Source organism: Oncorhynchus nerka, linkage group LG20 (genome assembly GCF_034236695.1).
Source record: "Oncorhynchus nerka isolate Pitt River linkage group LG20, Oner_Uvic_2.0, whole genome shotgun sequence".
Taxonomy (NCBI): domain Eukaryota; kingdom Metazoa; phylum Chordata; class Actinopteri; order Salmoniformes; family Salmonidae; genus Oncorhynchus; species Oncorhynchus nerka.
The window spans coordinates 31,043,547-31,067,858 of NC_088415.1; the positions used below are offsets into that span (position 1 = coordinate 31,043,547).

Sequence of the window (24,312 nt, forward strand, 5' to 3'; positions counted from 1 at the left end):
TGCGTACGGCCCAGTACATCACTGGGGCCAAGCTTCCTGCTATCCAGGACCTCTACACCAGACAGTGTCAGAGGAAGGCCCTAAAATTGTCCAAGACTCCAGCCACCCTAGTCATAGACCATTCTCTCTGCTACCGCACGGTAAGCGGTACTGGAGCGCCAAGTCTAGGTCCAAGAGGCTTCTAAAACAGCTTCTACCCCAAGCCATAAGACTCTTGAACATCTAATCAAATGGCTACCCAGACTATTTGCATTGTCTCCCCCCTCCTTTACACCACTGCTACTGTTGTTATCATCTATGCATAGTCAGTTTAATAACTCTACCTACATGTACACATTACCTCAACAAACCAGTGCCCCCGCACATTGACTCTGTACCGGTACCCCCCTGTGTATAGTCTCGCTATTGTTATTTTACTGCTACTCTTTAATTACTTGTTACTTTTATTTCTTATTCTTACGGCATTGTTGGTTAGGGGCTCGTAAGTAAGCATTTGTATTCTGCGCATGTGATTAATAAAATTGGATTTAATTTTGATTTGGTCATTTTAATGTCTACATAGGGCAGCAGTGTCTAAGGAGCAGGGTAGAGTACCGGGTGGTAGCCGGATAGTAACAGTGACTAAGGTCAGGGCAGGGTACTAGTGGCTAGTGGTGACTACCGTAAAACTGAAATTTAACGGCGAGTCTCAAATAGCCGCCAGTCCCTTTTAATATCCGGGCAATGGCACACATTTCAGAAAATAAACACCTGTTTCAAATAAACGCCCGCTCTAAATGAATTGTTTACAAGTTTACCTTAAATTGTTTACAAGGTTTAATGTTTGATGTCACATAAAATAATTCAGACTCCAAAAAATAAAATAGAGGTATATTAAGACTAAATAAACGTGACCCTGTGAGTAAATTATAACACAGTGCAGGAAAATAATAAATTGCTTAAAATGCTGGAAGTGAATGCTGGAATTAAACAATTAAGTGATACAGCCCGACAAGATGCTCAATGGTGCATCTGTAGAAGTTTGTGAGGGTCTTAGGGGCCAAGCCGAATTTCTTCAGCCTCCTAAGCTTGAAGAGGCGCTGTTGCGCCTTCACCACACTGTGTGGATGGATCATTTCAGTTTATCAGTGATGTACACGTCGAGGAACTTGTATCTTTTCACCCTCTCCACTGCAGCCCTGACTATGTGGATAGGGGCATGCGCTCTCTGCTGTCTCCTGAAGGCCACAATCAACTCCTTTGTTTTCCTGGCACCACTCCACCAGGGCACTCATTTCCTCCCTGTAGGCGGTCTCGTCATTGTTGGTACCATTGTTGCCTACCACTGTGTCGTCACCAAACTTGATGATTGAGTTGGAGATGTGCATGGCCATGCAGTCAAGGGTTAACAGGGCGTACAGGAGGGGGCTGAGCATGCACCATTGTGGGGCCCCTGTGTTGAGGATCAGCATGGCGGAGATGTTGTTGCCTACCTTCATCACTTGGGGTTGGCCTGTCAGGAAGTCTAGGACCCAGTTGCACAGAGCGGGGTTCACTTCAGACCAAGGGCCCTGAGATTAGTGATGAGCTTGGAGGGCACTATGGTGTTGAAGGCTGGGCTGTAGTCGATTAACAGCATTCTTACATAGGTATTCCTCTTTTCCAAATGGGATAGGGCAATGTGCAGTGTGCAGTGCATCTGTGGGTCTGTTGGGGCGGTATGCAAGTTGTAGTGGATCTAAGGCACGTGTCAAACTCATTCCACGGCGGGCCGGGTGTCTGCGGGTTTTCGCTCCACCCTTGTACTTGATTGATGAATGAAGGTCAGTAATTATTAAGGAACTATCCTTACCTGGTTGTCTAGGTCTTAATTGAAAGGAAAAACCAAAAACGTGCAGACACTCGGCCCTCCGTGGAATGATTTTGACAACCCTGGTCTATGTCAGTGTTTTCCAACCTTGGTCCTCCAGTACCCCAACAGCACACATTTTGGTTGTAGCCCTGGACAAACACACTTCTTTCAACTCATTGAGGGCTTGATGATTAGTTGACAAGTTGAATCAGGTGTATACTCAATATGGGTAATTATATTTCTATGCAAAGAAAGGGGGGTCCTGCATTTACTTATTCCATTTCTTACTTACTAGAAATAGTCGGCATTTACAGAAATCCATCTTTCTAGATTCTGTGGTTCATTGCGACCGGTTGGAGCGATCCGGTCGCATTCGCATCCGCGCTTCGGTCTGCAGGTTGTATAACTTTTTCATTACATTTCATTACATTTCATTATAGTACAACGGTCTGATTTGTCTAATCTTAGCAATTTCTTCTTAGCTAGCTACATAGTCGTCGTTGTATCAAAGATAATTGCGTAATTATCGTATTTCGTCGTCTCCTATCTGCCCAACACGTTCACCGTCTACCGTAGCACTGTAGTAACTATCACACTCAACTGAACGACTTGATTAGTGTAGTGTTAGCTAGCTACATAGCTAGCTACATAGTTGTCTTTGCTGTCTTCGTATCCAAGATAATTGTGTAGCTTAGAGTGTGGAGTCTTAGAGTGATAATTGCGTTATTATCGTTTTTCGTCGCCCTCCTATCTGCCTAGCAGCTAGCCAGCTAGCATACGTTCACCGGCTACCGTAGCACTGTAGTAACTATCACACTCAACTGAATGACTTGATTAGTGTAGTATTAGATAGCTACATAGTTGTCTTTGCTGTCTTCGTATCCAAGATAATTGTGTAGTTTAGAGTGTGTAGTCTTAGAGTGATTATCTTAATTCACCGAGGTTAGCTAGCCAGCTATTTTGTCGTCCTTAACGTAGGAGACACTCCTAGCTAGCCAATAGCCAGCCAACGTCTACTGAATAGAACTTTCGCATTCCGGTCGCATTCCGCGTCGCTCCACAGGTAGTATCACTTTTTCATTTCATTTCATTACAGTCCCAACGGTGTGATTTGTTTGATCGTAGCTAGCTACATAGCTAGCTACATAGCCGTCTTTGTTTCAAAGATAATTGTGTAGTCTAGAGCGATTTTCTAGGTTAGCTAGCCAGCTATTGTTGTTCTCCTAACGCAACGTAACGTAACCAACACTGCTAGCTAGCCAGCTAGCTCCCGAAAAAGCAGCATTGTAGAAACTTCACACTCAACGGTACGACTTGATTAGGGTAGTGTCAACAACGCAGCTAGCCTACCCCAGCAGTACTCTATCATTTTAATCATTTTAGTCAATTAGATTCTTGCTACGTAAGCTTAACTTTCTGAACATTCGAGACGTGTAGTCCACTTGTCATTCCAATCTCCTCTGCATTAGCGTAGCCTCTTCTCTAGCCTGTCAACTATGTGTCTGTCTATCCCTGTTCTCTCCTCTCTGCACAGACCATACAAACGCTCCACACCGCATGGCCGCAGCCACCCTAATCTGGTGGTCCCAGCGCGCACGACCCACGTGGAGTTCCAGGTCTCCGGTAGCCTCTGGAACTGCCGATCTGCGGCCAACAAGGCAGAGTTCATCTCAGCCTATGCCTCCCTCCAGTCCCTCGACTTCTTGGCTCTGACGGAAACATGGATCACCACAGACAACACCGCTACTCCTACTGCTCTCTCTTCGTCCGCCCACGTGCTCTCGCACACCCGAGAGCTTCTGGTCAGCGGGGTGGTGGCACCGGGATCCTCATCTCTCCCAAGTGGTCATTCTCTCTTTCTCCCCTTACCCATCTGTCTATCGCCTCCTTTGAATTCCATGCTGTCACAGTTACCAGCCCTTTCAAGCTTAACATCCTTATCATTTATCGCCCTCCAGGTTCCCTCGGAGAGTTCATCAATGAGCTTGATGCCTTGATAAGCTCCTTTCCTGAGGACGGCTCACCTCTCACAGTTCTGGGCGACTTTAACCTCCCCACGTCTACCTTTGACTCATTCCTCTCTGCCTCCTTCTTTCCACTCCTCTCCTCTTTTGACCTCACCCTCTCACCTTCCCCCCTACTCACAAGGCAGGCAATACGCTCAACCTCATCTTTACTAGATGCTGTTCCTCCACTAACCTCATTGCAACTCCCCTCCAAGTCTCCGACCACTACCTTGTATCCTTTTCCCTCTCGCTCTCATCCAACACTTCCCACACTGCCCCTACTCGGATGGTATCGCGCCGTCCCAACCTTCGCTCTCTCTCCCCCGCTACTCTCTCCTCTTCCATCCTATCATCTCTTCCCTCTGCTCAAACCTTCTCCAACCTATCTCCTGATTCTGCCTCCTCAACCCTCCTCTCCTCCCTTTCTGCATCCTTTGACTCTCTATGTCCCCTATCCTCCAGGCCGGCTCGGTCCTCCCCTCCCGCTCCGTGGCTCGACGACTCATTGCGAGCTCACAGAACAGGGCTCCGTGCAGCCGAGCGGAAATGGAGGAAAACTCGCCTCCCTGCGGACCTGGCATCCTTTCACTCCCTCCTCTCTACATTTTCCTCCTCTGTCTCTGCTGCTAAAGCCACTTTCTACCACTCTAAATTCCAAGCATCTGCCTCTAACCCTAGGAAGCTCTTTGCCACCTTCTCCTCCCTCTTGAATCCTCCTCCCCCTCCCCCCTCCTCCCTCTCTGCAGATGACTTCGTCAACCATTTTGAAAAGAAGGTCGACGACATCCGATCCTCGTTTGCTAAGTCAAACGACACCGCTGGTTCTGCTCACACTGCCCTACCCTGTGCTCTGACCTCTTTCTCCCCTCTCTCTCCAGATGACATCTCGCGTCTTGTGACGGCCGGCCGCCCAACAACCTGCCCGCTTGACCCTATCCCCTCCTCTCTTCTCCAGACCATCTCCGGTGACCTTCTCCCTTACCTCACCTCGCTCATCAACTCATCCCTGACCGCTGGCTACGTCCCTCCCGTCTTCAAGAGAGCGAGAGTTGCACCCCTTCTGAAAAAACCTACACTCGATCCCTCCGATGTCAACAACTACAGACCAGTATCCCTTCTTTCTTTTCTCTCCAAAACTCTTGAACGTGCCGTCCTTGGCCAGCTCTCCCGCTATCTCTCTCAGAATGACCTTCTTGATCCAAATCAGTCAGGTTTCAAGACTAGTCATTCAACTGAGACTGCTCTTCTCTGTATCACGGAGGCGCTCCGCACTGCTAAAGCTAACTCTCTCTCCTCTGCTCTCATCCTTCTAGACCTATCGGCTGCCTTCGATACTGTGAACCATCAGATCCTCCTCTCCACCCTCTCCGAGTTGGGCATCTCCGGCGCGGCCCACGCTTGGATTGCGTCCTACCTGACAGGTCGCTCCTACCAGGTGGCGTGGCGAGAATCCGTCTCCTCACCACGTGCTCTCACCACTGGTGTCCCCCAGGGCTCTGTTCTAGGCCCTCTCCTATTCTCGCTATACACCAAGTCACTTGGCTCTGTCATAACCTCACATGGTCTCTCCTATCATTGCTATGCAGACGACACACAATTAATCTTCCCCTTTCCCCCTTCTGACGACCAGGTGGCGAATCGCATCTCTGCATGTCTGGCAGACATATCAGTGTGGATGACGGATCATCACCTCAAGCTGAACCTCGGCAAGACGGAGCTGCTCTTCCTCCCGGGGAAGGACTGCCCGTTCCATGATCTCGCCATCACGGTTGACAACTCCATTGTGTCCTCGTCCCAGAGCGCTAAGAACCTTGGCGTGATCCTGGACAACACCCTGTCGTTCTCAAATAACATCAAGGCGGTGGCCCGTTCCTGTAGGTTCATGCTCTACAACATCCGCAGAGTACGACCCTGCCTCACACAGGAAGCGGCGCAGGTCCTAATCCAGGCACTTGTCATCTCCCGTCTGGATTACTGCAACTCGCTGTTGGCTGGGCTCCCTGCCTGTGCCATTAAACCCCTACAACTCATCCAGAACGCCGCAGCCCGTCTGGTGTTCAACCTTCCCAAGTTCTCTCACGTCACCCCGCTCCTCCGCTCTCTCCACTGGCTTCCAGTTGAAGCTCGCATCCGCTACAAGACCATGGTGCTTGCCTACGGAGCTGTGAGGGGAACGGCACCTCAGTACCTCCAGGCTCTGATCAGGCCCTACACCCAAACAAGGGCACTGCGTTCATCCACCTCTGGCCTGCTCGCCTCCCTACCACTGAGGAAGTACAGTTCCCGCTCAGCCCAGTCAAAACTGTTCGCTGCTCTGGCCCCCCAATGGTGGAACAAACTCCCTCACGACGCCAGGACAGCGGAGTCAATCACCACCTTCCGGAGACACCTGAAACCCCACCTCTTTAAGGAATACCTAGGATAGGATAAAGTAATCCTTCTCCCCTCCCCCCTTAAAAGACCTAGATGCACTATTGTAAAGTGGCTGTTCCACTGGATGTCATAAGGTGAAAGCACCAATTTGTAAGTCGCTCTGGATAAGAGCGTCTGCTAAATGACTTAAATGTAAATGTAAAAATGTAAAAATAAACCACTTAATTCTCATCTGGATGAAGGGGGCATGTGAGTGGTTTTGATATCTTTAACCTTAGACGGGCAGTGGTAGCATATTACATCACTCTGAAACATTTGTATCTGTGCCCTTTAGGCAAAGCGCACAAAGCACTTAATTCACCTTACAAATATTTGGGGGAGGACAAATGTGCTCTCTGTGTTTGCTCCAATTTGTTGGTTTCAGGAGGAGTTCATGCGATTAGTTCCTCTCTCTCGCTCATGCTGCAGTCCTGACAGGGCTTATCGGTCTGCTGCAGATGAGGAGTGTTGAAAAGGCCTGGAGATGGACCTAATCGCTCTTCTCTCTCAATGTGGCCACATACTTTTCCCCCTGTGTGTGAATGTCTGTGTGTGTGTGTGAGTGAGTTCATTAATAATACACTGAACAAAAATATAAATGCAACATGTAAAGTGTTGGTCCGATGTTTCATGAGGTGAAATAAATCATCCCAGAAATTTCCCATATTCACGAAAAGCTTATTTCGCTCAAATTCTGGGCACAAATTTGTTTACAGCTAACAGGTGTGGCATATCAAGAAGCTGATTAAACCGCATGTTCATTACACAGGTTCACCTTGTGCTGTGGACAATAAAAGGCAGCTCTAAAATGTCCAGTTTTGTCACACAACACAATGCCACAGATCTCTCATGTTTTGAGGGAGGTGCAATTGGCATGCTGACTGCAGGAATGTCCACCAGAGCTGTTGCCAGAGAATTTAATGTTAATTTCTCTACAATAAGCCGCCTCCAACGTCATCACACAAAACAATTGACCAGGGCGGGGTTCAGACCCTGGGTCCTGAGCTTAGTGATGAGTTTGGAGGGCACTATGGTTTTGAGCTGTAGCTGATAAACAGCATTTGTACATGGGTATATATCTTGTCCAGTTGGGATAGGGCAGTGTGCAGTGCAATGATGATTGCGTCATATGTGGATCTGTTGGGTCGGTATGCAAATTGTAGTGGTTCTAGGGTGTTGGTTAAGGTGGATGTGATATGGTCCTTAATTAGCCTTTCAAAGCACTTTAAGATGACAGAAGTGAGTGCTACAGGTGGATAGTAATTTAGTTCAGTTACCCTCCCTTTCTTGGGTACAGGAACAACGGTGGACATCTTGATGCAAGTGTGGACAACAGACTTGCAGCTGCTCTGCACATGGGATGCCGTCTGGGCCGGCAGCCTTGCGAGGGTTAACGGGCTTAAACGACTTACTCACGTTGGCCACGGAGAATGAGAGCGCACATAGTCCCTGTTAGTAACGGGGGCTCGCGTTGGCGGTTCGATGTTGTTTTCCTCAAAGCGAGACTTGTGGGGTATGTGATGTGGCTGGATATCCCTTTATAATCCGTGATTGTCTGGAATTTTTGCCACATAATTCTCGCGTCCGAGCCGATGAATTGCAACTCAACCCTATACTGTCGTTTTGCCTCGGATTGCCTTACGGAGGTCATAGCTGGTCTGTTTCTACACGTCCATATTTCCAGTCACCTTGCCATGGTTAAATGCAGTGGTTCGCACTTTCAATCTTGCGCGAATGCTGTCATCTATCCACGGTTTTTGGTTTGGATAATCGTCACAGTGGGAACAACATCCTCTATGCACTTCCTGATGAACCCAGTCACCAAGTCAGACATTTTTCTCAGTCCGCGTGATAAAAACAATCTTGAAGCACAGATTCAGATTGGTCAGACCAATGCTGAACAGTCCTCACCACCGATGCTTCCTACGTAAGTTTCTGCCTATAGGTGGGGAGGAGCAGAAAGGAGGTGGGATTGGATTTGCCGAATGGAGGACAGGGGAGGGCCTTGTAGCTGTCCTGGAAGGGAGAGTAGCAATGATCTAGAGTCCGTGATGCGTGTGTGGCACAGGAGATGTGTTGATAGAATTTTGGTAACATTTTCCTCAGAAAGTGTAACTGACAGCGTTTTAACTACTTTGCAGATATGAAACAAACTGCCAATGATAATATTAGTCAAATATATACAATTCCCAGTTTATGCTACAAAGACAACTTAAAGAGATTTTAAAATAGGTTCTATTTGACTCAAAATTCCATGACATAGAGTAGAGGCATTGTTGGCAGAAAATATTGACGCAGTTCAATGCATGACTGCTATTAGATTGTAAACCACAGCTGGCCTGGTACATCGTTTTCTACCTCCAGCCGTTCGGGATGCAGTTTCAGTTTCAATTACTGAATATTTTGGACAAAAACAGACGAATGTATCCAAGGCTGGGAATATCAATACAGTCAAACTAGCGAGGGCAATGATCACAAGTCAGTCATAACGTGGAGAATAGGCTAGCTTATCTATTTATGTAGCTTTTTATTTAGCAAGCTAAAAAGACTGAGCCTAATGTTAGCCAGCTAGCTTCTGGGAGGATGTCATGTCATTTGACGAGTGGGTCAGTGGCTGACCCCCATCGTTTTTCTGTGGCTACAGCTAGAGATGCAGGTGTCATTTGGTTAGCTAACAAGAAATGTGAATCACTTTGCTAGCTAGCTCTGCTGAACTTGAAAGAATATTATCCACAGTTTGCATATCTCTTAGTTGTCAATCAAATGTATTTGGCATTGATCAAAATGGGCGAGCAGGAAGGAAAGTTCCTATTCAGTTATCAAAACGTGGGTTGGGACAAGGCGAGTTGCAGAAGGGCGAGCAGGCTACTATTCCCCATGATTTATCAGTGCAATTTTGTTGGCCAACTAAACTCAGCAAAAAAATAAACGTCCTCCCACTGTTAACTGCGTTTATTTTCAGCAATCTTAACATGTGTAAATATTTGTATGAACATAACCAGATTCAACAACTGAGCCATAAACTGAACAAGTTCCACAGACATGTGACTAACAGAAATGGAATAATGTGTCCCTGAACAAAGTGGTGGGGGGGGGTGTCAAAATCAAAAGTAACAGTCAATGCAACTGGTGGCCACACCAGCTGCATTAAGTACTGCAGTGCATCTCCTCCTCATTGACTGCCCCAGATTTTCCAGTTCTTGCTGTGAGATGTTACCCCACTCTTCCAGCAAGGCACCTGCAAGTTCCAGGACATTTCTGGGGGGAATGGCCCAAGCCATTCGCTGGCCATGGCAGAACACTGACATTCCCGTCTTGCAGGAAATCACGCACAGAACGAGCAGTATGGCTGGTGGCATTGTCATGCTGGAGGGTCATGTCAGGATGAGCCTGCAGGAAGGGTACCACATGAGGGAGGAGGATGTCTTCCCTGTAACGCACAGCATTGAGATTGCTTGCAATGACAACAAGCTCAGTACGATGATGCTGTGACACACCGCTCCAGACCATGACGTACCCTCCACCTCCAAATAGATCCCCCTCCAGAGTACAGGCCTCGGTGTAACGTTCATTCCTTCGACGATAAACGTAAATCCGACCATCACCCCTGGTGAGACAAAACTGCGACTCGTCAGTGAAGAGCACTTCTTGCCAGTCCTGTCTGGTCCAGCGACGGTGGGTTTGTCCCCATAGGCGACGTTGTTACCGGTGATGTCTGGTGAGGATCTGCCTTACAACAGGTCCAGCCTCTCTCAACCTATTGCAGACAGTCTGAGCACTGATGCAGGGATTGTGCGTTCCTGGTGTAACTCGGGCAGTTGTTGTTGCCATCCTGTATCTGTCCCGCAGGTGTGATGTTCGGATGTACCGATCCTGTGCAGGTGTTGCAAAACGTGGTCTGCCACTGCGAGGACGATCAGCTGTCCATCCTGTCTCCCTGTAGCACTGTCTTAGGCATCTCACAGTACAGACATTGCAATTTATTGGCAGTCCTCATGCCTCCTTGCAGCATGCCTAAGGCACTTTCATGCAGATGAGCAGGGACCCTGGGCATCTTTCTTTTTGTGTTTTTCAGAGTCACTAGAAAGGCCTCTTTAGTGTCCTATGTGTTCATAACTGTGACCTTATTTGCCTCTGTAAGCTGTTAGTGTCTTAACGACCGTTCCACAGGTGCATGTTCATTAATTGTTCATGGTTCATTGAACAAACATGGGAAACAGTGTTTAAACCCTTTACAATGAAGATCTGTGAAGTTATTTGGATTTTTACGAATTATCATTGAAAGACAGAGTCCTGAAAAGGGGACAATTCTTCACAAGCTGAAAAACTTTGAGAGGATTTATCTATGGTTCCCTTGTTAAGATTGTAGCTCACCTTGCTCTGGCTAACATAAGTAGTTGATCTGGTTGTTGATGTGCATACGCAACTGAAGGAGAGATGGCCTACGTGTTCATGGTTGTTTGATCAATAGGACTGTAAGGTTAACAAATGTATGAGGACTGCCTTGGTATTTACATAGTTGCAGATATCCATTCAGGAGTATTTTGTGGCTTTTGGTGAATGCTTTCAGTAGCTGTTGCTACTGCCTTAAGTCCAGTTCAAAATGAATTATGGCAGGCCCATGTGACAAATGGCTTATATGCATATAGGCCTACTGTAGCTCTGATTGGATATTGCACACCGGTCGTTGTATAGTCCGGTCCTGGACAAGACAGATGTTTTTATTAGGTTTAATTTACTGCAGTGTCTATTAATTGTCCAAACTCACAGCCACTTTCACACTCTATATTACAATATAATTTTCACAGATTGCTTACTCTACGTCATCCACAAACATTCTATGAAAAAAAGTGAAAGTATAAAAAAGTGAAAATGACCATATCTAAGTGCTCACTTCTCACAAAATGTTTTGCTTGAAAGCTGTATCCAAATCTAATCTGATGTAGTGATCAAAATACAGTAGCCATATCTAGGAAAAGCAAAGTTCCAAAGGCTGAGCCAAATATAGCATATAAGAGGTCATACAAGAAGTTTGTTGTTGTAAAGAATATTTGTTGGTCCGTGGTGTATAATGAGGAGCAAACATACACTGCACTTGAAACATTTATGAAATTGCTTATTTCAGTTACTAGTAAGCATGCACCCATTAAGAAAATGACTGTAAAAACTGTTAAATCCCCGTGGATTGATGAGGAATTTAAAAATGTTATGGTTGAGAAGGATGAGGCAAAAGGAATGCCAAAAATGTCTGCCTGCATAACAGATTGGCAAACGTATTGCAAATTGAGAAATCATGTGACTAAACTGAATAAAAAGAAGTAGAAAGTAGGCAGTAGGCATGACATGCCAGTAACAAACGCCAACACTACATATCCAAGTATATCTGACCAAATTATGAAAGACAAGCATTGTAATTTTGAATTAAGTAAAGTGAGTGTGGAAGAGGTGGGAAATGATTGTTGTCTATCTACAATGACAAGCCACCGGGGTCTAACAACTTGGATGGAAAATTACTGAGGATAATAGCGGACGATATTGCCACTCCTATTTGCCATATTTTCAATTTAAGCCTACTAGAATGTGTGTGCCCCCAGGCCAGGAGGGAAGCAAAAGTCATTCCGCTACCTAAGAATAGTAGAGCCCCCTTTACTGGCTGAAATAGCCGACCAATCAGCCAGTTACCAATCCAGATACAATGCTATTTTACAGTAAACAAATTGACAACTAACTTTCAGCATGCTTGTAGGGAAGGGCATTCAACAAGCACAGCACTTACATAAATGACTGATGAATGGCTGAGAGAAATTGATGATAAAAAGATTGTGGAGGCTGTTTTGTTAGACTTCGTTGCGGCTTTTGACATTATCGATCATAGTCTGCTGCTGGGAAAACGTATGTGTTATTTCTTTACACCCCCTGCTATATTATGGATAAAGTGTTCACTCTCTATAATAACACAGAGTGTTCTTTAATGAAAGCCTCTCAAACATAATCCAGGTAGAATCAGGAGTTCCCCAGGGCAGCTGACTAGGCCCCTTACTTTTTTCAATCTTTACTAATGAGATGACACTGGCTTTGAGTAAAGTCAGAGTGTCTATGTATGCAGATGACTCAACACTATACATGTCAGTACTACAGATGACTGCAACACTTAAAGAGTTGACAGTTAGTTTCAGAGTGGGTGGCAAGGAATAAGTTAGTCCTAAATATTTCTAAAACTAAAAGCATTGTATTTGGGACAAACCATTCACTAAACCTCAACTAAATTCAGGGATGAAAACTGGTGAAATATGCAAAAAACATTCCCCCTGTGGTCAGGCTTCTCACCAAACGTTACCTCTTCGTTATAGTTCATTGGACATGCTGCTGTAACTGGCAAGCTGCCTATCTACTCTCCGCTGTCCCTCGAACGCACGCTGATGCTGTAACTAGCAAATTGGTTGTCTCTTCTCTCTTCAGTCGCGTGCTGCACTGCATTCTGTTATGTGAACGATTGGCTGAGCCTTGGATTCAGCCAGTATTTCTCCAAACGTGTATCATTTGTTCGCTTACAGCCAGGAGGTATCCAAAGCCCCCCCCCAAAAAATTATCAGATCTATACGAATCACGTAGGTCCCTTATTTTGGATTCAAAATGGCAATTTTCGACAAAAGGCAACTAGTTTGCATCACTGTAAATCTTTGAGCAAGATGACGTGTGTCCATAATAAAGCAAGTATGTCCATAATAAAGCACGGCTAACTTCTTAACAGCACTGTCAACAATGCAGGTCCTACAGGCCCTAGTTTTGTCGCACCTGGACTACTGTTCAGTCTTGTGGTCAGGTGCCACAAAAAATGACTTTTTTGCAATTGGCTCAGAACAAGGCAGCAAGGCTGGCCCTTGGATGTACACAGAGAGCTAATATCAATCTCTCCTGGCTCAAAGTGGAGGAGAGATCGACTTCATCACTACTTTATGAGGCGTATTGACATGTTGAATGCACCAAGCTGTCTGTTTGAACTACTGGCGCACAGCTCTGACACCCATGCATACCCCACAAGACATGCCACAAGAGGTCTCTTTTAGAGGTCGACCGATTATGATTTTTTAACGCCGATACAGATACCGATTATTGGAGGACCAAAAAAGCCGACGCCGATTAATCGGAAGATTTTATTTATGTATGTGTAATAATGACAATTTCAACAATACTGAATGAACACTTATTTTAACGTAATATAATACATCAATAAAATCATTTTAGCCACAGATAAATAATGAAACATGTTCAATTTGGTTTAAATAATACAAAAACAAAGTGTTTGAGAAGAAAGTAAAAGTGCAATATGTGCCATGTAAGAAAGCTAACGTTTAAGTTCCTTGCTCAGAACATGAGAACATATGAAAGCTGGTGGTTCCTTTTAACATGAGTCTTCAATATTCCCAGGTAAGAAGTTTTAGGTTGTAGTTATTATAGGAATTATAGGACTATTTCTCTCTATACGATTTGTATTTCATATACCTTTGACTATTCGATGTTCTTATAAGCACTTTAGTATTGCCAGTGTAACAGTATAGCTTCCGTCCCTCTCCTCGCTCCTACCTGGGCTCGAACCAGGAACACATCGACAACAGCCACCCTCGAAGCAGCGTTACCCATGCAGAGCAAGGGGAACAACTACTCCAAGTCTCAGAGCGAGTGACGTTTGAAACGCTATTAGCGCACACCCCGCTAACTAGCTAGCCATTTCACATCGGTTACACCAGCCTAATCTCGGGAGTTGATAGGCTTGAAGTCATAAACAGCGCAGTGCTTGAAGCACAGCAAAGAGCTGCTGGCAAAACGCACGAAAGTGCTGTTTGAATGAATGCTTACGAGCCTGCTGGTGCTTACCATCGCTCAGTCAGACTGCTCTATCAAATTATAGAATTAATTATAACATAATAACACACAGAATTACGAGCCTTATGTCATTAATACGGAACCGTTCCGTATTTTATCTAACGTATGGCATCCCTGAGTCTAAATATTGCTGTTACATTGCACAACCAATGTTATGTCATAATTACGTAAAATTCTGGCAAATTAGTTCGCAATGAGCCAGACGGCCCAAACTGTTGCATATACACTGACTCTGCGTGCAATGAATGCAAGAGAAGTGACACAATTTCACCTGGTTAATATTGCCTGCTAACTTGGATTTCTTTTAGCTAAATATGCAGGTTTAAAAATATATACTTCTGTGTATTGATTTTAAGAAAGGCATTGATGTTTATGGTTAGGTACACGTTGGAGCAACGACAGTCCTTTTTCGAGAATGTGCACTGCATCGATTATATGCAACGCAGGACACGCAAGATAAACTAGTAATATCATCAACCATGTGTAGTTATAACTAGTGATTATGATTGATTGTTTTTTTACAAGATAAATGTAATGCTAGCTAGCAACTTACCTTGGCTTCTTACTGCATTCTCATAACAGGCAGGATCCTTGTGAGGCAGATGGTTAGAGCATTGGACTAGTTAACCGTAAGGTTACAAGATTGAATCCCTGAGCTGACAAGGTAAACATCTGTCGTTCTCCCCCTGAACAAGGCAGTTAAGCCACCATTCCTAGGCCGTCATTGACTTGCCTAGTTAAATAAAGGTCCAAAAATACACAAACATGGGCACAGACGCATGCATACACACACACATAAACATGGGTTTTGTACTGTAGATATGTGGTAGTGGTAGAGTAGGGGCCTGAGGGCACACAGTGTTTTGTGAAATATATCAAAGTATTGTAATGTTTTCAAAAGTGTATAAAACTGCCTTAGTTCTGCTTTGGCAGCAGCTAATGGTGATCCAAAATAAATAAAAATCCATGCTTGTGATAATTAAAACGGATATCATTTGATGTTTGATATATTTTCTGTGGATAATGAAAGTCTTCCAGACACTCTGTGTATACACACACTGTTTCCATATACTGTATTCTTCACATACTGTAGCTCATTCTAATGTACACAACATGGCAAAAGTATGTGGACACGCCTTCAAATTAGTGTATTTCAGCAACACCCGTTGCTGACTGGTGTATAGAATTGGGCACACAGCCATGAAATCTCAATAGACACACATTGGCAGTAGAAAGGACCGTACTAAAGAGCTCATTGACTTTCAACGTGGCACCGTCATAGGATGCCACCTTTCCAACAAGTTAGTTTGTCAAATTTCTGCCATGCTAGAGTTGCCCCAGTCAACTATAAGTGCTGTATTTTTTTTGTTGTAATATCAACTGCATCACTTCCATCACTTCCAATATATACAGTACTAGTCAAAAGTTTGGAAACACCTACTCATTATTTTATTTATTTTTTACATATTTTTTACTATTTTCTACATTGTAAAATAATAGTGAAGACATCAAAACTATGAACTTACCTATATGGAATCATGTATTCTTCAAAGTAGCCACCCTTTGCCTTGATGACAGCTTTGCACACTCTTGGCATTCTCTCAACCAGCTTCACCTGGAACGCTTTTCCAACCGTCTTGAAGGAGTTCCCACATATGCTGAGCACTTGTTGGCTGCTTTTCCTTCACTCTGCGGCCCAAACCATCTCAATTGGGTTGAAGTCGGGTGATTGTGGAGGCCAGGTCATCTGATGCAGCACTCCATCACTCTACTTCAAAGGGTGGCTACTTTGAAGAATCTAAAATATGATTCCATATTTGTTATTTAATCATTTTGATGTGTACTGTACATCCACCCACCCACACACACACATATAAATACATATATAAAAATATATATATTTTCCTTCATTACTTTCTAACCCTACCACCCCTCCCCTAATTGGAGTAAACTGCTGAACAACACCGCTTAAGCCTCTACTTCCAGCTTATACATACATTTTATGGACACAGTCTATTTTACAATAGTTCTCTTATGTTTGTTTTTACTCCTGTCCTTCCTCTACCCTCAACTTCTCCCATCTATTTCTGATGTCCATCCAGTTTGATTTCTATTTGCCATATCTTTCAAACTGTGCTCTTTTACAAAAGTACTTAACCTATGAACATTTTATGGACACAGTATGTTTTACATTAGTTATCTCGTTGTTATTAGTTGTTATTAGTCCCAACTTTCAGCTCCATTCAACCCGTCCCATCTATCTCTGAAAGAAAATCGTGATGAATTAAAAAGCTGTGCCATATAGATGGCAAAATAGTTAGGATTTGACGTACCGATTCCATGGCACATGGTTTATGAACTGATACGCAAAATGACGTCGGATTCTAAACATATCATTTTTCTATTTAAATTATTATACAAAATTCTTGCAACCAATAGAATGTTATTTATATGTGGGATACAACCTTCCCAGCTCTGCAGATTTTGCTGTGAAGAGACAGAATCATTAGATAATTTGTTTTGGTACTGTCCATATGTAGCTGGTTTAGGGTCACTGGTCCAGGAATTGCAACATTCACTTGGAGCAAACCCTGCAGATAGCACTACTGGGTGATCTGAAAAGTCATAGTCAATTGATCAATAATATAACAATACCTTTAGCAAAAATGTTTATTTTCAATTTACAATATGTAGAATCAATGAGAATAGCAAGGATATGCATATTCCTGATACCATTTGAAAGGAAACACAGTTTGTGGAAATGTGAAATTAATGTAGGAGAATATGCACAATTTAGATTTTGGCCACTAGTGGGCAGCAGTTTATGTGCAAAGTTTTAGACTGATCCAATGAACCATTGCGTTACTGTTCAAAATGTTGTATCAAGTCTGCCCAAATGTGCCAAATTGGTCAATTTATACATTTTCAAGTACATAACTATAGAGAACATACAGAAATTATATGGTAATAATTGTTTTTAGTTTACACACTCCCAGGAATGTCATAAATAATGGATAGTTAATGGATTAGCTTCCTTACTGAACAGACACTAACCTTCACACATCTAGATTTGAATATAAAAATAGATTTTATCAAACAAAACTATGCTACATTTATCTCTGGGAACCTCAGGATGACAAATCAGAGCAAGATTACTGAATGTAAGTACATTATTTACCTTCAGAGGTGAATGTATCAAACCAGTTGCCGTGATACATTTTTTTGTTCTTGTGCCTTCTCCTCAAACAATAGCATGGTATTTTTTTACTCTAATAGCTACTGTAAATTGGACAGTGCAGTTAGATTACCAAGAATTTAAGCTTTCTGCCCATATAAGACATGTCTATGTCCTGGGAAATGTTCTAGTTACTTACAACATCATGCAAATCACATTAGCGCACGTTAGCTCAACCGTCCCGCGGGGGGGACACACCGATCCTGTAGAGTTTAAACTAGTTCAAACACTCCCCCCTATTTTCTCTTTACTTTTTTTGTCTTCTCTCCCACCACCTCCTCGATCTCTCTCCGTCTCGCTCTTTCCTTCTCTTTCTTTACCTCACTCTTCCCACCCCTCTCTCTCGCTTCCACTCAGAGATCCCCCCCCATTGTTGTTGGGGTACTGTGCCGAGAGATAGGGGCCCTGGTGAGCTTCACTAACAGAACATAATCTCTCCACCACCTCCATCTGTCTTGGCAGTAGGTAAATTCCAGCTCTCCTTCAAACACGCTAATGACCATCTCTCACAGAGGAACAAAATAAGATGAGAGATTCATTAAGGCTTGATGAGAGCCAACAGAGGAAGACGGGGGGTTGGAGAGAGAATTGGAGTTAGCAAGAGAGAGAAAGAGAGATGGAGTGAGATAGAGAGTGGAAGCGAGAGAGAGAGAGTGAGTGAGTAAGGTAGGGATGGGGGTGAAATAGAGCTAGAAAGAGAGCTTCAGAGACAGGGAGAGAGGAAGTGATAGAGAGGTAGCGAGAGAGAGAGAAAGAGAGAGAGAGAGATGGATGGATGGATAGAAGGAGAGAGCGCTACAGAGAGAGATGGAGGTGCTCGGTGTGCACAGGGCTGATTCATGGGCATCCTCGTCTGTTAATTGATTCCAACTGTCGGCTGCTGGGAGACAAAGCCAGGCCTGATGGATATCTAAGTCTTGATTGGAAATTACATGCCAGACGTTTCCAATTTCTCACCGCGCTCTTACCCTGCTTTAGGAGATAAGCAGGGAGGAAGCGAGTCGTATTAGAACCACAATTACTCTGTCGGAAAATTGGGCTTTTCGAGGCCCAACGGTGATATGTACTGTTTATGAGTGGGTATTATTTATTCCGACAACGAACGGCGAATCTATCGACAGCTGCCGTGACACTGTGGGGCTAAAACACTTCAATTGGATGACTGCTTGAAAAGCGGGCATCGTGTCCCGAAAGTCCAGCACATAGACTACAATCCAATGTCACCCAAGCACACAGTGTAACGTATGTGAAATACAATCAAGCTTTACTACTGTGTGCTCCCATCCAAGTCTGTTGTTCGTTACAGTATGTGTGCTCTCCAGACTCCTTATCCCTATCCATATTGTCCTGGTAGACAGTATGAGTGTGCTCTCCAGACTCCTTATCCCTATCCATATGGTCCTGGTAGACAGTATGAGTGTGCTCTCCAGACTCCTTATCCCTATCCATATGGTCCTGGTAGACAGTATGAGTGTGCTCTCCAGACTCCTTATCCCTATCCATATTGTCCTGGTAGACAGTATGAGTGTGCTCTCCAGACTCCTTATCCCTATACATATTGTCCTGGTAGACAGTATGAGTGTGCTCTCCAGACTCCTTATCCCTATCCATATTGTCCTGGTAGACAGTATGAGTGTGCTCTCCAGACTCCTTATCCCTATCCATATTGTCCTGGTAGACAGTATGAGTGTGCTCTCCAGACTCCTTATCCCTATCCATATTGTCCTGGTAGACAGTATGAGTGTGCTCTCCAGACTCCTTATCCCTATCCATATTGTCCTGGTAGACAGTATGAGTGTGCTCTCCAGACTCCTTATCCCTATCCATATTGTCCTGGTAGACAGTATGTGTGTGCTCTCTAGACTCCTTATCCCTATCCATATTGTCCTGGTAGACAGTATGTGTGTGCTCTCCAGACTCCTTATCCCTATCCATATTGTCCTGGTAGACAGTATGAGTGTGCTCTCCAGACTCCTTATCCCTATCCATATTGTCCTGGTAGACAGTATGAGTGTGCTCTCCAGACTCCTTATCCCTATCCATATTGTCCTGGTAGACCGTATGAGTGTGCTCTCCAGACTCCTTATCCCTATCCATATTGTCCTGGTAGACAGTATGAGTGTGCTCTCCAGACTCCTTATCCCTATCCATATTGTCCTGGTAGACAGTATGAGTGTGCTCTCCAGACTCCTTATCCCTATCCATATTGTCCTGGTAGACAGTATGAGTGTGCTCTCCAGACTCCTTATCCCTATCCATATTGTCCTGGTAGACCGTATGAGTGTGCTCTTCCTAAACTTCAGCCAACCATCTATTGAGGGTAAATAGAGTAGGTGTACTTTTCTTAATACTTACTTCCTTCCTTAGGCTACTTCACTTCTACCTTCACTCTTTGTGGAGCGCAATGCCTCACCAACCGTACCATTTCACTGTTCCAGTTTAAGTTTCCTGTTATTGATACCTGGTTACAATTGTAACCCAATTAAATCGGCATTGAATAGTAGATTAATATACTTCAGTAATAAATGCAGTGCTCTCGTCCTTACCCACGTTGCCCAGGCGCAGATGGAGCCGACCTTTGATGGTGGTGAAGACACTGATCGGGTTGGGGGCCCGGTGCAGGCTCACCGGCACACCTTCACCCATGTACTCTGTGGTGATGACCTCCAGCTCATGAGTGGCCTGTACAGCTGGACGGCCCTGCCGCAACATATGCTGAATGACAGAGATGCAGGGGTGCGTTCAGAGACACAATAAGATAGGGGTGTGTTTAGAGACACAACACAAACAAACAAACAAGCAAGCAGGAGGGCCCTGACACAACATATGCTGTGCGGAGACACAGATCAGCGTTTCGGAGACACGACAAGATAGGGGAGTGTTCAGAGATCAGGGGCAGAGATTGGGGCGCGTTCAGATCCAAATAAATAAACAGCCAGGACGGCCATGACACAACATATGCTGCCCGGAGACACAACACCACACAAACTACTGACGCAACATATGCTGCACAGATCAAGATAACCAGATGGAAAAAAACATAACCTGACCATCTTCTGCTCCTACTGGCTTTTGCAGGTTCTGCCATTACTCTCCTGAAGTTGCCGGTAATAGGCTACATGAGGAGTCAGCGGCAGAGCTAGAGCGGTGTTTGTCAGACCATGAGACCCCGAAGATTTTAAATCCTGAAAATTCGTCTTCTCACGAAAACGTCTGTAGAGTCCAAACAGTTTGACCTACAAACTATTATGACCCCTCTATGGAAAGGGGAGACTCTCACGAACATGATGGCACTCTCCGTGTCAGGAGACTTGGCTGAAGTCGGTGCTGTTGAAGTGCCAACTTCTATTTGGTAGCGTCCGAACCGATTGGCCTACAAACTAATGGGACCCCACTGTGGATAGGGGAGATTCTCACAGACAAGATGGTGTTCTCCGGTGCCGGATTTAAGAAACGATTTTAAAAAACGAACGAAGTATGAAGGTAGTTTTGTGCCTACCCCAAAAAAGTGGTTATATTTATATATATCTACAGTTGAAGTCTGAAGTTTACATACACTTAGGTTGGAGTCATTAAAACTAGTTTTTCAACGATTCCACAAATTTCTTGTTAACAAACTATAGTTTTGGCAAGTCGGTTAGGACATTTACTTCGTGCATGACACCAGTAATTTTTCCAACAATTGTTTACAGACAGATTATTTCACTTATAATTCACTGTATCACAATTCCAGTGGGTCAGAAGTTTACATACACTAAGTTGACTGTGTCTTTAAACAGCTTAGAACATTCCAGAAAATGATGTCATGGCTTTAGAAGCTTGTGATAGGCTAATTGACATCATTTGAGTCAATTGGAGGTGTACCTTTTTACGTATTTCAAGGCCTACCTTCAAACTCAGTGCCTCTTTGCTTGACATCATGGGAAAATCAAAAGAAATCAGCCAAGACCTCAGAAAAACAATTGTAGACCTCCACAAGTCTGGTTCATCTTTGGGAGCAATACCACGTTCATCTGTACAAACAATAGTACGCAAGTATAAACACCATGGGACCACGCAGCCGTCATACCACTCAGGAAGGAGACGCATTCTGCCTCCTAGAGATGAATGTACTTTGGTACGAAAAGTGCAAATCAATCCCAGAACAACAGCAGAGGACATTGTGAAGATGCTGGAGGAAACAGGTACGAAGTGTCGATATCCACAGTAAAACGAGTCCTATATCGACATAACCTGAAAGGCCGCTCAGCAAGGAAGAAGCCACTGCTCCAAAACCGCTATTAAAAAAGCCAGACTACGGTTTGCTACGGCACATGGGGACAAAGATCGTACTTTTTGGAGAAATGTCCTCTGGTCTGATGAAACAAAAATGTAACTGTTTGGCCATAATGACCATCGTTATGTTTGGGGGAAAAAGGGGAGGCTTGCAAGCCGAAGAACACCAAAAAGTCAAGGGGTCTGAACACTTTCCGAATGCACTGTATATACTATAACAAATTGGCTGAGTCTGGCCAAAAGTAGAGCACTTTATGGCGAATTGGGTGAGCCTGGTCAAAAGTAGTGTGAATAGGATAGCCAGAGTGCTAGTCTGTTTCCCAGGCTAGATGTAGTGAAACATAGGGTGTCATATGTGGTAGAAAAAAACAAGGACAACTGCCAGTGAGTGTGCTGTCTGACCATGTGAGGTGAGGCTAATAGGCCTGTCTTACTGTACCTTGAGCCCCAGGGCTGTGGAGCCGATAAGCAGGAGGGATTGGCTGTCCCACACATCCACCTGCAGAGTGTGCAGGGCCAGGTAGCGCAGGAACCAGCGTCTCTCACCCGGCTGCAAGAATGCCCCGTCCACACGGAACTGCAGCTGGAGCCCCGGGGAGCCTGGAAAGAGGGAGATGATACCATAGAGATAAAATTACAAGAACTAGATCCCCATTCAAGTCAATGGCTCTGTAATGAGTGGACCGGCAGCCATTTTGAGTGTACACGTAGTAATTCTATTTCTATGAAAGATATAGCACATTGAAGAGGGAGGGACACGGATACGTACATATTCACATATTTAAAACACAGAGAAAGCATACACACTCATATGGAGTCATACTATATGAAAGTTACAGTGGGGCGAAAAAGTATTTAGTCAGCCACCAATTGTGCAAGTTCTCCCACTTAAAAAGATGAGAGAGGCCTGTAATTGTCATCATAGGTACACTTCAACTATGACAGACACAATGAGAAAAAAAATCCAGAAAATCACATGTAGGATTTTTAAAGAATTAATTTGCAAATTATGGTGGAAAATAAGTATTTGGTCACCTACAAACAAGCAAGATTTCTGGCTCTCACAGACCTGTAACTTCTTCTTTAAGAGGATCCTCTGTCCTCCACTCGTTACCTGTATTAATGGCACCTGTTTGAACTTGTTATTAGTATAAAAGACACCTGTCCACAACCTCAAACAGTCACACTCCAAACTCCACTATGGCCAAGATCAAAGAGCTGTCAAATGACACCAGAAACAAAATTGTAGACCTGCACCAGGCTGGGAAGACTGAATCTGCAATAATAGGTAAGCAGCTTGGTTTGAAGAAATCAACTGCGGGAGCAATTATTAGGAAATGGAAGACATACAAGACCACTGATAATCTCCCTCGATCTGGGGCTCCACGCAAGATCTCACTCAGTCGGGTCAAAATGATCACAAGAACGGTGAGCAAAAATCCCAGAACCACACGGGGGGGACCTAGTGAATGACCTGCAGAGAGCTGGGACCAAAGTAAAAAAGCCTACCATCAGTAACACACTACGCCGCCAGGGACTCAAATCCTGCAGTGGCAGACGTGTCCCCCTGCTTAAGCCAGTACATGTCCAGGCCCATCTGAAGTTTGCTAGAGAGCATTTGGATGATCCAGAAGAAGATTGGGAGAATGTCATATGGTCAGATGACCATATGGTCAGAAAATATAACTTTTTGGTAAAAACTCAACTCGTTGTGTTTGGAGGACAAAGAATGCTGAGTTGCATCCAAAGAACACCATACCTACCGTGAAGCATGGGGGTGGAAATATAATGTCTTGGGGCTGTCTTTCTGCAAAGGGACCAGGACGACTGATCCGTGTAAAGGAAAGAATGAATGGGGCCATGTATCGTGAGATTTTGAGTGAAAACCTCCTTCCATCAGCAAGGGCATTGAAGATGAAACGTGGCTGGGTCTTTCAGCATGACCCAAACACACTGCCCGGGCAATGAAGGAATTTGCAAATAAATTCATTAAAAATCCTACAATTGGATTGTTTTCCCTCATTTTGTCTGTCATAGTTGAAGTGTAGCTATGAAAATTACAGGCCTCTCTCATCTTTTTAAGTGGGAGAACTTGCACAATTGGTGGCTGACGAAATACTTTTTTGCCCCACTGTATATCGTATCGGCACATAAGTATCGTGACACTATTGTATTGTGAGCTCCCTGGTAATTCCCAGCCCTAGTGCACACACACATACTGTCCTATAAGGTCAAGTCAGGATAAAAGCTCACATTAAATTAGGCTAATGAATTGAAAATGGCCTTTTTTAGGCATCGAATTTTGATGAATCTAAAGTATATGTGTGTGCTCGTGTTTGCCTGTGTGTATTTGGAAGCAAGGTGTGAACGTCTCGTAAACAGTGCCTCGTTAGTACATAACACATCAAACACCAAAGCAACCCTTCAACCCCCCCATCGACAATCGATGTTATACCAAGGTTACATCAATGTTTAATTGAGGGTTTAAAACAAAGAATTATCAAAAGACCAGACACAGTGGCCTCCTGGGTGGCGCAGTGGTCTAAGACACTGCATCACAGTGCTAGAGGCGTCACTACAGACCCGGGTTCGATCCCAGGCTGTATCACTACCGGCCGTGATCGGGAGTTCCATAGGGCGGCGTACAATTGGCCCAGCACCGTCCGGGT

The 24,312-nt window shown here is 44.4% G+C and overlaps 1 protein-coding gene across 1 annotated transcript in view; it reads right to left on the reverse strand.

The window, feature by feature from the left end:
• Window positions 1-24,312, reverse strand: part of LOC115102277 (nephronophthisis 4) — a 219,305-nt gene that overhangs the window by 46,845 nt on the left and 148,148 nt on the right. Inside the window, exons 16-17 of the mRNA XM_029622064.2 lie at window positions 22,083-22,243; window positions 19,915-20,083 (exon numbers count right to left, since the gene is read on the reverse strand). Of these exons, the coding sequence (XP_029477924.2) occupies window positions 19,915-20,083; window positions 22,083-22,243 (330 nt within the window). The remainder of the gene's footprint in view (window positions 1-19,914; window positions 20,084-22,082; window positions 22,244-24,312) is intronic.